Below are 14,011 nucleotides of genomic sequence, written 5' to 3' on the forward strand. Positions count from 1 at the left end.
TATGGTACATCCATAAGGTACAACATTCTGCAGTCATTAAAAATGACTTTGAAGAAGTGCATTTATTGACGTTGAAAAATGCTCATGAAATATAGTTCGGTGAAAAAATTAGTTACAAAAATGTGTGTACAGTATGATCCCATTTGTAATTAAAAACAATAAAAATACAAAAGTATGTATTCCAAATGTTAATAGTAGGATTATTGGATTATAGCTGATTTTTAGAACTTTTTCTTCTTTATATCTTGAATTCTTTTATAATTGTAGAATATATAACATAATAGGATATGTAATATGTAAGAGAATATATGATAATGTATAGAAGATGAAAAATAAAAAATATATTTAATATACTATATACAATAATATATTAGGTACATACTGATCATTTATACACTGAATACATTATGTAATATGTAATAGAGTAGATAATAAAGTAGAATATGATACTATGAATAATAAATGATACTAATAAAAATAATTAAAAAAAGACTGGCTGAACTAACACAGTAAAGCTCTCAGCCATAAAAGAAATGTGGATGTGGTCATTTGTCTGTCATTTCTGGTTCAACTCATGGCTTTTCAAGGGGACACTCACAGTCATGGAGTAACTCACAGTCATATTTTGAGAAACACTGCTGTGGAAGTAATTTTAAACTAGGTTAGGAAGAAAAAAACAGTTAGGAAAAAACTAGAAACAATCTAAACATCCAAAAATACGGGACAGATCAAATAATGGTACATATTTCCATAAACATGACATGTGACCATTATGTCACAGTGTCACTGAAGAATATTTAACGACATGGAAAGATGTTTATGTTACTAAGAGAAACAAGCAAGCTTTATAAACAGTTCTATAGACGTAAATGTGTGACACCTATATATACACATCCATAAAGAAGGGTTTAGAGAGATACACAAATCATTAATAGTGGCTAATTATGGGTGATGGGATTATAAATGATTTTCTCCTCCTTTTTGCCTTACTCACATTTTCTAAATATTAAAGTAGGTGTTATTTTAACAAGAAAATTTCCTTTAAAACAGGAAAAGATGTTATATATAAGTCACTTACTGAAGGTTCTTTGCTACTGGAAGTCAACTTGATATTGCTCATTAGTATTTGTTACAAAAATTGTAGGGCAAACGATTAACAAGCTTGTCCCCTTCTCAGCCCAGGAGTGAAGGAGAAGGGAGCGGGAAGGACAGGAAGGGAGAGGGGCCAGGAGGAAGCGGTGGGGGCTGGGAGCCCCACCCTGAGGACCCCGCTATCACAGCCAAGCAGGAAAGTCCTTCATGTGCAAGCCCCCAAGAATGTCAAGGCACCCAGAGACCCAGAGAAAACACTTACCATTTTGTTCAGTCCTCGCCTCACTTTGAGGTAGAACTTGAAGAGTAAGCTGACGATGAGCGTCCGCCTGTACTCCACCAGGCCGCCCTCAGCCGCGGGCGGGACGTAAACCGCATCCAGGACCCACCGGCAGGCGTCACTCAGCGCCGTGTCATCCCATCGCCTAGTAGGAAAGAGTGGCAGCACTTCACAGGAGAGGCAAAGACAGACGCTACACTGACGCAGCAAGCGAAGATGGAGAGCAATCTCTGTCCATCTTTGAAGCCTAAACAAAATGCCCTCAGCTATTTCACTAGCCGTCTTCAGAATCTAATGCAAAGGCTCCCAAATTCTCCTTACCAAGTGCCCCTTTATCACTATTTTAACTATTTCGTCCCAGGAATGTTGATTTACCTCAAATAGCTTGGGTAGGAAAAGGACTAAAATCAAAGCTTCCACAATCCGGGCCGTCGTGTCGTTCAGGGCCTCGTCTCAGCAGCCGGCCCCGCACGCACACCGCGGGGGACCACGAGGGGAGCGCTGCATTGTTGACGATGCTTGTAAAATTTTTCACAAATGAAAGTTTCTACGTAAATGCTTTGGAAGCATCGAGTTATTTTAATACCGGTGAAAAAACTGCCTTAAGTCCTAATTGTTGAGAGTGAATATGATGAGTGGATAAACACTGTTATAAAAGCGCCAGTTGGAAGAATTTTGAAAACTTCTTTCCAAAGGCTAAAAATAATGAGAGTGACAGGAGGAAGGCCCTTTAACCTGGAATGTTTCATCTTCTTTACAGGCTTTAAGGACGTTTTCAGATGTCTTAGGACACAGTGTTAGAAACATTTACTTATTTGGCAGGTTAATTAAAAGTGAAATTTTGAAGATAATATCTACTTAGATTAATTTGTGCATAAATCTTATTACAGAAACTGCAAGAAAAGAATCATTGTATCTTGAAAGACGTTGGCTTTTGGGTGATCTTTATTTTCTTTATACTTTTCTGCAGTGCTTAAATTTTCTGCATGATTATATATACACATATTATAGTAAAAAACTCTCCGAGTGCTCCTTTCATGAAAGTGCGTTAAGCTGGAAAGGCCTGCGCTTCCTGTCGCAGATGTGCTGTGACGTACCTCCCAATGAGCCGCTGGCAGGCCTGCCCGGCAGAGACAACGGTGGGGCCAACACTTCCGTAGAACATTTGAAGCGCCTTAATCCTGTCTGTGCTGTCCTCAAACCTGACGCTCATCCCAGCGTTGACAATGGCAAAGGCGTTCTCATGACGTTGGGCCAGCCGCAGTCCCCACACAAAGTGCCACTTGGAAGAGAAAAACACTCAAAACATTTAGTGCTTCTCTCCACTGACCCAAGTACAGCAACAACTCTGATGATTACTTATAATGAAAAGGATCCTGTGAGTGACATCGAGTTCTCACACAGGTACTGTTAGTGACGGTAGTGCTGAGCGGGTGTGAGGACTGGCCTATGTGCTTTATATGTATTCTTATTTAATGCCCACAACAACTCCACTCATTTCCAGTTTACTGATGAGGACACTGAGAGGTTAAGTAACTTGCACAGGGTCCCACAGTAAGTGGCAGAGCTGGGGTTCGAATCCAAGCAGGCTGGCTCCAGAGTTGGTGCTTATCTACCTTCATCACTCAGTCACCACACGTGGCCTCCGGCAGCTGACTTGGGTCTTAGCAGTTTTTACAATAAGAAGCTTGGACTTGGTCCGATGGTGCCCCAGGGGCTGCTGAGAGGGGCAGGGGAAGGTGGGACGTCTCTCGCCACGCCTCCACTTTTGCCTGTTCCAGTCTGGTGTTCTATTTGGTTTGGTGTTCAAATTTTATTTGAACAAAAATTTCTACTGTTGAAAATAGACAAAGCTTGAAAACCAGTGGACCAAAGGGCCTCCAGAGTTCTTTCAGGTTTAAATCCGTCATTCTGGGGTAAATCTCATCACTAGTATAAAACAGTAGAGCCAAAAAGTCAGGGAGCCTCTCTGTGTGGCCAGCATCGTGGTAGGGGTGGGGGTGGGGAGAAATCAAACCCTCCCACCAGGGACTTTTGAGGATAAAGCATTTTGGCAGAGAACACAGTGGCGGCACGGAAGTGTCTGAGACACGCTGATCATATTCACTCTACTGTGCTGACTGCTGGGGACTTCCCTCTCCCTTCCTGCTGCCACCACCCTCTTTCCTTTTTCCTGCCTGAATTATTGCATTAGCCTCCTAACTGGTCGTTCAACTTTCAGTCTATCCTCCAACCAATTTCACCTCTATCTTTCTAGTGGATTGATGTTCCTAAAATACCACTTCCATTAAGATTTCCCCTGCTTTCAAGCCTTCAAAGATGGCTGTCTGCTAGAACATGTACGAACTCCTTGAAGGAGCAACAGAGATGCTTGGTGCCGGAGCCCAGCATCATCTCAGCGGGCGGCTCCAGCCCCCCTGCCCTACTGCCTGGCCTCCAACCCCGGCACCACGGCCCTCTCTCGCCGGGAGTGCTCTCCTCCTTCTCTCCACGGATGGATCTCTGCTCAGGCCCAGCTGAACTCTGAACACTGGGGAGGGCTCTCCCCATCACGGGGACTGCTCTTCACCCACTCATTTCCTGTCTGAGCTGATTAGTTATTTCCTCTTTCAAGCCCTTTCTCTTAGATTTAGAGATCTTCAAGGACAGGACCCTGTGTCTTATAAATTCCTGTAGCGTCTTCAGGGTTTAGCTTGGCGTGTAGAGTGGGAAGTAGACAATAAGTAAATAACTTTATCTAAAGCATTTGGTCAATAAATGTTGGCTGACTTTCAATGACTTGCTGTCAGTGACGCTGACTATAGTTTTACTCAATCTTGACTAAGACGCAAATTTATCTGAAACCAAAACTTTAGCTCCTCTCCCAAAAGGCTTTCCTTTTGCAGAGAGATAGGGCTCACAGGATGTTTTTCTTTTAAAAACAAAGTAAAACAAAAGGATGTAATAAGAATGAATATGTAACACTGGATTCAGCCTGGGTTATATCCATCTTTATACTGACACATATTTTTAAATTTAATTTAATTTTTTATGGAGGAAGGGATCCATGAAGGCAAAAGTGGCCAGGGTCCCCAAAAGTCACCATGTGGCCCTGATATGAAAACAAATCCAATGGTCATCTGGGAATTTGCCTCTTCCTGGGAGCAGCCACAAAGTCCCCCCGCAAGCTGGCTGGAAATGGAAGGACACCACCCCGGAAGCACCCTGCGGCTCATTGCGCGGGGCGAGCTGGGCTCCTTCAGGGCGGGTGGCGGCTCAGGGGGCCCTTACCTGAGTCGAGTAGGGAATATGGACCGATAACACAATCTCTTCCGATTTAAGGTTGGCTTCAGGTGATCTCTCAAGGAAACGGCCATCTAAAGGAATCTGCCGCTCTCCTTCTGATAGAGAAAATGACCTTGGTTAGGACGAACCTATCAAATTGGAGAATGTGCAGCAAGGGAGAGAGGTCATATGTCTGACGGAAAGAGAGCGCAGGCTGGGAGCCGGAAGACGAGAGCTCTAGTTCCAGCTCCCAGGCTGGGTCACCTTAGGCAAGCCACAGATCACTGGGGCTTCTGGCTCCTCACCTGCAGAACACAGGATTGGACTGCAGAAGCTGAAAAGTCTTTTCTGGTTCTTAGTGCCCACTAGACACCACTCACGATTGCTGGCCGTGAAGAACTTTAAAGCTATTTGGAAACAACGCAGTACAAAGTAGGTTCGCAAAGAGGAAATGGGTACCAGGGCTACAATGTGTTTCACAAATGGGAAAACTGAGATCCAGAGGGGTTAAGTGACCCATCCAGAGTACGAGAGGTGGCCCTAGTGGCAGAGGTGGGATGTCTGATATATAGGATTTTTTCCCCAAACATTTACCATACTCTCTTATTTGATCCACCATACATATATGTATGTATGTGTGTGTGTGTGTGTGTGTATATATATATATATATATATATATTTTTTTTTTTTTTTTTTTTGGTGAGGAGGATTGGCCCTGAGATAACATCTGTTGCCAATCTTCTTCTTTTTGCTTGAAGAACATTGTCCCTGAGCTATCATCCATGCCAATCTTCCTCCACTTTGTATATGGCGTGCTGCCACAGCACGGCTTGATGAGCTGTGTGTAGGTCGCCACCCAGGATCAGAACCTACAAAGCCCAGGCCGCTGAAACGGAGCACTCAAACCCAACCACTATGCCACAAGGCCTGCCCCCACCACATTTTTTTAAATGTGATTTTAATCCAAGAGAGTGTGTCTTATATCAGTAGCCCTATGAATAATATGCATTTGTTATTTCCTTAAGTTTAAATCATTTTCTCTTGGCAAAGCTCAAGATGTCTTTGAATAAAGAGAGAAGTAATGAGTAATATGCCCCACAAACTTGATTTTGTTTAAAATGAAAAGCCCTATTAGAAAAATTTCCATCCTTATGAAACTCTGATAGGAAATATGCCAATAACTTGAAAACCACAAAGATACATCTCATTAACGTTTTCTTTAAATGCTTCGATACCACAGTTTGGACTGTGCATAAATGCGGCCAAATAGTTAAGAAAAATTGTCAGCTACAGTAACTTCTCTGATCTACAAGGACACAGAGCATCTGAAGAATAGGTAATGACCCAGGTTCATCCCTACGTTGAGGTCATGTAGATATATAGCCCACATATATTCGGGGGTCTAAGTTAGAGACACCTGGGCTCCTAGTTCAAGTCAGACACACTTGGGTTTGTGGAAAGAGCTACACAACGCACAGTGACAATTATAAAACAGATGCCCAGAGCTTCGTCTCTTACCTTTAGATATCACATTGATGGTAGCATTTCCTGCGGCTAAAATGGGATTTAGGTCAGAATAATTAGGTCTGCTCACCACATGTCCTCCTAAAGTCTGAATTAAAAAGATAATATTTTTTAAGCTACACTTAGTTATTTGACAAATAAGGAATTATGTATATAAGGATCTTGTGTAAGTTTTTAATTCTCTTCTTTGCCTCACAGAAAGATCTCGCAGAGTTTTGGGGGCTAAATAGATTGAGACAACATATCGTGCAAAATCCCCACCCAGGACCACAGTCTAAACTTGTTGCTTGAGAAAATCCTCCTTTTCCATGTGCGGTGAGAAGGAAAATTTCTTCAAGAACTGATCCTACTGTGCGTCTCTGATGACACGGGGGAAGGTAGAGACCTGAGCCTGAGAAAGTCTAACGAGGCGGGACGTGTAGCATCACACTCAAGATGTCTGCTGTGCTGCTGCTGTGCAGCGGAATGCCCTGACCCAACTGCAAAGCCGCTTCAGACACAGCCCTGAATGAGGACCTTTGAGGGGACTTAGGGGGCAAGGTGATGTCCAGAGGAACCGTGTGGTCCAGGAAAAGGGGCAGAAGAGGCAGGAGCTGAAAACATATGGCGGATTTTGAGAATCAGTAGAAATAGGGTCAGGGAAAATGAGGAGAAACATCCCCTACAAAATTCTGCCAAACCGCCCATCACCTGTGGAATGGGCAGTGGCTCAAACCAGTTACTCTTAGATCTTGAGTAATAATAATAAATAGCCAACTGGGGACATCCAAGAAGACACATGCGGGACACACATGTTTAGAAACCGACCTCAGGGCAAAGGTCTGAGAGGAGAACCAGCCATGAAAGAGTCTTTATGCAGTCTGTGGGGACCGCAGGCTCGTGTTTACTACACCTTGGGTGAAACACGTTTCTCAGACTGTCAGAGCTGGACAGGATCTTAGAGACAGTCCATTTAGTTGAACCTTAATTTTTAAAATGAAGAAACAGTGGCTTAAAGAGGTCAAGCGGCTTCTCCAGGATCACACCACTCACAGGGGACAGGCTGGGAGAGTTGGGGCATCTTTGGACTCTAGTACGGTAATCTCGTGGTACAATACGCCACTTCTCACCTTGGACACACACATACCCATAACGCGACACCTCTCACTTGGGACACATACGCACCCAGTCACACTCATGGTAGAGGCTTGTTTGACACTGACTTGGGATTCCTCTTCAGGGTAATGTTTGCGAAGTGACAGAACGGTAGGACTGTGCTTGACTGTGGCTAACTGCGGAGAACCAGGGGACGTACCGCCATGTTCCTAATCTGGGCCCCGGCCAGCGTCCTGAGATGCCTCAGGAGAGCGCGGTGCGTCCTCGTCTTCTCCTTCGGTTGCTCCGAAACAATGAAGCGTAAGGCATCGTTCAACTGGGCCAGGCTGTATCCTGCACCTATTGTCACCCCTGAGAAGAAGGCAGTGGAACATGAACTTAAAGAGAACTGTAACCAGAGGCATCGGCTGCATGCAAACAATCTTTCAGATATGTCTTCTCTTTTCATGTTAACTGAGAATAACAAAGACCAAAGATAAAGATATTTCTGGCCATTTGCTTTATTCCCAAATATTAAGTACTCAACTCCTTTTCTCAGTCATGTATACCGTCATATTTTAGGACATATCAACCACAGATGTCTGAAATTCATGGCTTGGTTTACTCCCAATTTAGAGTTTTCCTGAATATATTGATCAACTATGAAAATTCCAGCCCAGGTTCTGTAGGACTTGTAAAAGCTCACTAAGCTTAACTGGGAATTGACTTTTGAATCTGCATGGCCTGCTTGCCCTCGTCCACAGACATCTCTTCCCATTGCTCCCTTATCAGCCCAAGTGGACAGACGCTGCCTGGCCCTGGGACCCGTTCTACCTGCCGCTGTGCGGGCAGGGCACGCTGTGAGCAGCACTGCCATCCGGTTCACGCCTTCCCGATGGGGGCGGGACCACACTCAAGGGGGTGAAAAAAATCTCACTCTGTTTATACATAAAGCTCTGATCCACACACTGTACAAAAACAGATATGTGTTCTATCTGTGGTGCTTACATTTCCTGCAGGGATGGTTAGAGAGAAAACGTCTCTGGCTCCTTAGAGAGGCAATAATGAAAAGGCTGAGTGGCATCCACACAGTTCTACAGGCTCCGCCTCCCTAGTCGGTGCTCACACCTGGCCTTAACCAAGGACCTCCACACCTCGCTTCCAGGCCTCTCCTGGACCAGCCTGGCCTCCCCTCCCTCCTTCTCTGCCTGTGAGGCCGTTGACACGGACTTTCCAACAGGTGAAAAATGAACAGGCAGACTGACGGAAGATTGGCAGGTCAGAGGGGAAGCAGATAATTTTCCATTTGATTTCTGTTTACTCATCAGGGAGAACCCTATTTTATGTCACAGTTTTGGCTCCCATAACCTGTTGTCCATTCAAATGCTGGGTTTGGGTAGCGGACGGTGGGCTGTGTTCCTCAGGCAGCCTTGTTCGCCGCAGTCCGTGGAAGGAGTCCTTGAGCAGGAGTAGGAAGACCCAGGATCCAGTCCTGTCTTGCCGTGTGTTAGCTGTGTGACGTTTAGGAAGTTGCATAAGCCCTTTGATTCTGCGTCTTCTCTAGGAGAATGGAGACACCAAGGCTTCCTGCTATGTCTCCCTCCCAGGTCGTCACGAGGATCAAAAGAAACGAGATGCGGAAGCACTTCTTGCTGAATTGTGAACAGAGCGTAAAAATAAATAAAGTTGCTATTCACATTTAACTTTTCAAATCTTGTGGCCAAGGTTTTTTTTTTTTTTTGGTGAATGTCCGTGGACACAGGACGAGCCATGAGAAAATTCGTGAAGTATGGAGTAATGTCTGGCAAGAACCTCTCCTACCGGCCAGCCTGTGTCTTAAGTCGTCTTATTCAGTCTGTCCCTCCGTGGCTGGCGGGGCTGCATGACATCTTCCCGCCACTGTGCCTCCTAGGACATTGTAACATTCAGTGAGGCGGCTGAGTGGGTCAGTTTGAAAAAGTTCCTCAAGGACACATAGTAGGGACACAATAACTATTTTTGAATGAATAAATGAATAAATGAGGTCACACGCTCAAATTAGCCCAGTGCATGTAATTCATTATTAACAGCTAACCAACAGCCAATAGTTACATCTTATTTGAAAAAGAAGGTGCTTACCCTCATCTGTGGTCTCCACAAAATGCAGTTCTGGAAGCCAGAGTGGAGATATGAAAACTGGATGGAATTCATCTCTGAATTTCATGCTGGGCCCTTAAGTAGGAAAATATTGAAAGCAATTAGAAAAGGAAGACAATGGGTGCTAACAGATCTCACTTACTGGTAATCCAGGGTAAAAATTGTGCTGCACATGACTTATTTGCAAAAGAAAACAACAAAGCATTCTAAAGGTCCCCAGGTCTCACGAAATAAAAAGAAACTGTGTGTACAAAGAGTTTAACAGAGACGCATGTGTTCCCGTTACCTAATCCAGACCACAGAACGTGCTTAACCCACCCACCCACTGTGGTGTTCCCCATGACAAGGGGCGCTTTGGGGAACTGGGTTTTCAAATCCAGAAGGTCGTCCAGGGTCACGGGGGTGAGCCAGGTGGTCCTTTCCCCGTGGAACGCCAGCCTCCTCTTGTTTGGGTCTTCTGCCATTCTCTGCAGAGAAGCAAAGCCGACAAGCTTTGAGGTGAGGCTCGTGAACCACAAGCCACGAGCATATCCGCTGCCCTGGGGGTCCAGATGGGCTGCTCATCATTTGAGCTTTCTGAGGTGCCACAGCTTCTAGGGATCAGGAAAGGGTGGCCTTCTTTGAGCTCAGAGAGTGCAGGGGACTTACCCAACATCACACAGCTGCACTGTGACACATGTTAAAGGCATTTTGTAAAACTGGTAAAGTAAAAATCAAATGATACTTATGATGATGAAATTACATTATACCACCTACATTGATAGCATCTGGGTGGGCACCGCTGATAAACATCACGACAGGTGTCTGTCCATCAGCTGGTGGTGGAGCAGGGCGAACTCGACCTACACGGGTGGAGGGAGTGTGAAGAGGAGGTGCCGGCACTGCGGCAGCGGCTTAGCCTGGAGTCAAAGAGGCAGGCTGCTCGTTCTCCCTCTGTCCAACAGCAACTCAGAGGAGCCCCATCTTGGGATTAGGTTTTTTGTAGGACAAAAATTGTTCAGAGCCAAAATTATCCTTGAGAAAAATTCCTTAAATTATTCACCAGGTAGAGTGTAAATGGATGTTTTTACACGTCTGTAATATACATGCATACTTATATACCTACGTATATATCTGTATCTACACATATAATCTTTAAATACCAGGTGTGTCCAGGTTCTCACAGTCTGAGGGGTGCGTGGGGACTGACGCCCTCTGAGAAGCCAGTGGAATCATGTCCCTCATCCTCATGCTCTCTACAGGGCATAGTCATGGAACAGAATGACAGGCACACCACACTATTTATATTATTCTCTCGCTCTATCTTCCCACTAAGTTGAAATCAGAGAAGTTAATTGCAAGAGTAATGTAATTTCATTATAATAAGTATCATTTGAATTTTACTTTACCAGTTTTACAAAACGCCTTTAACGTATCTCACAGTATAGCTGTGTGACCTTGGGTAAGTCACCTGCACTCTCTGAGCTCAGTATCTTCAACTGAGGAGCTTGAACCAAAGTGTCTCAGAGCTCCTGGCAACACCCCTCTTCTAAGCTGTCTGCTCCACAGTATTTATAGTGGACGTGAACAAGTCCCTAAAAATGGGTTATTTTCCCATGATCTTATTGGACACACTTCCAACTTTTAATGTCTAAAACTCAGTAATTCCATTGCGTAATACAAAAAGGCTGAAACCACATCATCATAAGAGACAACAAAAGGGAAGTATCTTACTATCAGTTCAGGAGGAAATATAGGTTCCTGGGACGGATCCAAGGGCTGGAATTCGGCTTCATCATACAGTTTGGTACACATCTCAAGAAAACAAAACAAAACACAACGGAACTTCAGAGTTACCGGGAGACGGACGGGAGTCTCTAAGTGCGGGACTTCAGAGCCACGTCTGTCCCTCGGACACCGGGACACAAAATGGCGGTGCCAGAGCCACAGGGCGCCCCGAGGGGAGTTCTTCAGCCCTCAGAGGGCCGGGATGGTCTCCCCTGCAGATTCACCGTACTCTGGGCTTCCTCCTTTGGTGTCAGAAATTGGCTTTTAAACTCCTGTGCTGGGTCTCAGGTACTATTTGCCGATATTTCCTTGCCCTGAGCATGAAGATGCACCACTGCTTCCATCCCCCTACAGCTTGTGTGCCTGTGTGTGTGCGCTTGTGTGTGTGTGCATGTACTTGTGCTTGTGTGTGTGCATGTGGGGTAACCCGAGATTAAGGCACAGAAAGTTGTAAAGTTTCAGGAGAAAAACAGCCTTCTGTGGTGACCGGCCTCGTGACAGTTACGGGCTCCCTAATGTGAGGAGCAATTTTTAAGCTGTTTATGCCCTGAATTCACTTACTTTGCACTTTACTTACCGAAAAGAATAGAAAACTTGGATAAATTTGGATTTATGTGAGTATTTCTCAGTTAATCCCAACTGAAGTGGAACACCAGACACTTACTTTTTCCTGTCTAGTCACAAAAGGCCTCTCGTCTTGCTCCATGCAACATCTTCCTGATCCTTTCACTTGGCAAACAGTTGATTCCTTAGGAAGTAAGGAAGTTTAAAACAAATTCACCGGTCGATTCTTTAGACACCAACCTGAGTTCCAGAGTGCCAGGCCCCACGGGAGCCGAGGGAGAAGTAAGAGAGCGCATCCTTGCCCTCCAGGACTCTGGGATGGATGGGGTGGAGATCAAGCTGTTCCAGCACTCAGCAATTAGGGGAAATTACAGGAGCGTGCAACCGTGCTCACGATAAGGTCACGCTGATGGTGTCACTCAAGTCTCAAGGGAAGACAAAGGGGGCTAGAGGAGGGTGGGGCCAGCCAGCTAAGGCTCGCAACTAGAAGTGAAGTCAATGGAGTAGGGTTATAAGGTGGAAAAAAACCAAAGAAGATGGCTCTTCATTATCCTAAAGGGGAGACGGTGTGCATCTGTAACGAAGGCCTGGAAGACAAAGTGCCTTTAAGACTTTCTACGCACAAATATAAATACACTGAAAACCCAAGTTTAGTTGGATGATATTGGAGCTATTCTGAATTATTTGGATGATTCAAGTCCCAAACCATTTTACCTTCATTTTCAGGAGATTTCATACGGACCCAAAGCAGTGTTTTGGGTAGAACTGAATTCACCGGTCAGTTACTGCAATTCTCAGACTACTTCTTTCACCCTTGTTTGCCCTTTTCACGTGCAGACGAAGCCTGCGGGGCTGTGGCGGTTTGAAGACCTGTGGTTCGACTTCACACATGGAGTCAAGGGGACTCGGGTTTTGCTTTCTGCTGTGGTACATACTACCTGGGTTGACTTGTTCAATTAGGAAGATAAAACCCATCCCAAACAGGTTTGTTAGATTCAAATATGAAAAACGCACGTGCCGTATCTGACACATAGGAAGTGCTGTAGAAGTGGCCACTGATGTCTGTACTTATAAGGCAGTTTTCTACAGGGTTCCTAAGGAATTCGGATTTGTGACAACGGTACACACAACACGGAACCAACTACAAGTGGCTGCATGTGGGGACCCAGAATGAGCGAGACAGAAAGATCCATCTTTGCATACGTTTTATCTCCAGGAAAATAATCATATCGTATTAGGTTAAATCACATGGAATCACTGTTTTTGTGGATCAAAAATGGTGGGATATCGGCCATTCATATGCTTCAACATAAAGAGTATCTTATTCAGGATTCAAAATAAACTATTCTGTAGTTTGTAAAGCTTTTTGAAGTACTTCACTACTGGCCTAAAAGCAGATGTTTTTCCCTAAGACTTTGGCATTTGGAATTAACTTGAATTGATTTTGGTCAACCAAAGTTATATAAAATTAATTTTTGCCATAAAAAATGGGTGCTGGAAAAACATTCTACCTGAAACCTTGTTGAAAATATATCTTCTCTTGACATTCAGTGTGCTGAAAACTTAACATATCTCAAAACTACCCCTCCTGGCATACACAAAATCATTCTTTTCCTAGCTCCTTCATCCTCTCTGATGATTCCTTGACCTCACAACTTTGAAAGCCAACTTGGCTTTCTTTCTCACTGCATCCTTTATTGTTGGGAGGTTATGATTCTGGCAATCCCTTTCCAAAGAATTACCTTTCTGGGCCCATGTCCACCACATTGGTTGAGGGCTCATCACCCCATGCATGGGATACTGCACTACTCCATGCCTTCATCCCCAACATGTCTCTCCAGGGATACTGCACTAGTCCATGCCTTCATCCCCAACATGTCTCTCCAGGCTTCTCCTTCTCACAGGCAGGGGCCAAGAATTTCCCTTTTGAAATACTGTTCTCGTGTTACTCCTATCTTGAGAACAGACAATGACCGTAGATTGGTTATCAGCTTTAAGTCTAAATGCCTTAGCCCAAAATAATATCTTTTTACACTGTCATGCTTCAGCCACGTCAGTTTCTAGCTGAACCTTGAACATCTTTCTTTTCCCTACTTCCACGCATTTTCTTAAGTGGAATTTTCTACTGGCCTCTCCTCATCCATCCATTTCTATCACTTCCTTTAAGACCTTGCTCACAATTCCTATTCTCAAATAAGTCTCCTCTGTGTCTTCCCTTCCTGCTTATTAACGCTCTTTAATTCATGTTCTTTCAAAACTCGTAGACCTGGTATAGAGGATATATTGAGCTTTTAATATCTTGCTTTTTAA

General features: G+C 44.4%; 1 protein-coding gene across 3 annotated transcripts in view; it reads right to left on the reverse strand.

The window, feature by feature from the left end:
- LOC139039772 (aldehyde oxidase 4-like) overlaps window positions 1–14,011 on the reverse strand; it is a 67,042-nt gene that overhangs the window by 37,851 nt on the left and 15,180 nt on the right. For all 3 annotated transcript variants that reach the window (XM_070508342.1, XM_070508343.1, XM_070508344.1), the window contains 9 exons: window positions 11,802–11,885; window positions 11,084–11,164; window positions 9,693–9,837; window positions 9,353–9,445; window positions 7,455–7,606; window positions 6,155–6,248; window positions 4,643–4,752; window positions 2,470–2,654; window positions 1,355–1,517 (listed from right to left, as the gene is read on the reverse strand). In XM_070508342.1, coding sequence (XP_070364443.1) covers window positions 1,355–1,517; window positions 2,470–2,654; window positions 4,643–4,752; window positions 6,155–6,248; window positions 7,455–7,606; window positions 9,353–9,445; window positions 9,693–9,837; window positions 11,084–11,164; window positions 11,802–11,885 — 1,107 coding nt within the window. The remainder of the gene's footprint in view (window positions 1–1,354; window positions 1,518–2,469; window positions 2,655–4,642; window positions 4,753–6,154; window positions 6,249–7,454; window positions 7,607–9,352; window positions 9,446–9,692; window positions 9,838–11,083; window positions 11,165–11,801; window positions 11,886–14,011) is intronic.

The sequence above is a fragment of the Equus asinus genome, chromosome 4 (assembly GCF_041296235.1).
Source record: "Equus asinus isolate D_3611 breed Donkey chromosome 4, EquAss-T2T_v2, whole genome shotgun sequence".
Lineage (NCBI taxonomy): Eukaryota > Metazoa > Chordata > Mammalia > Perissodactyla > Equidae > Equus > Equus asinus.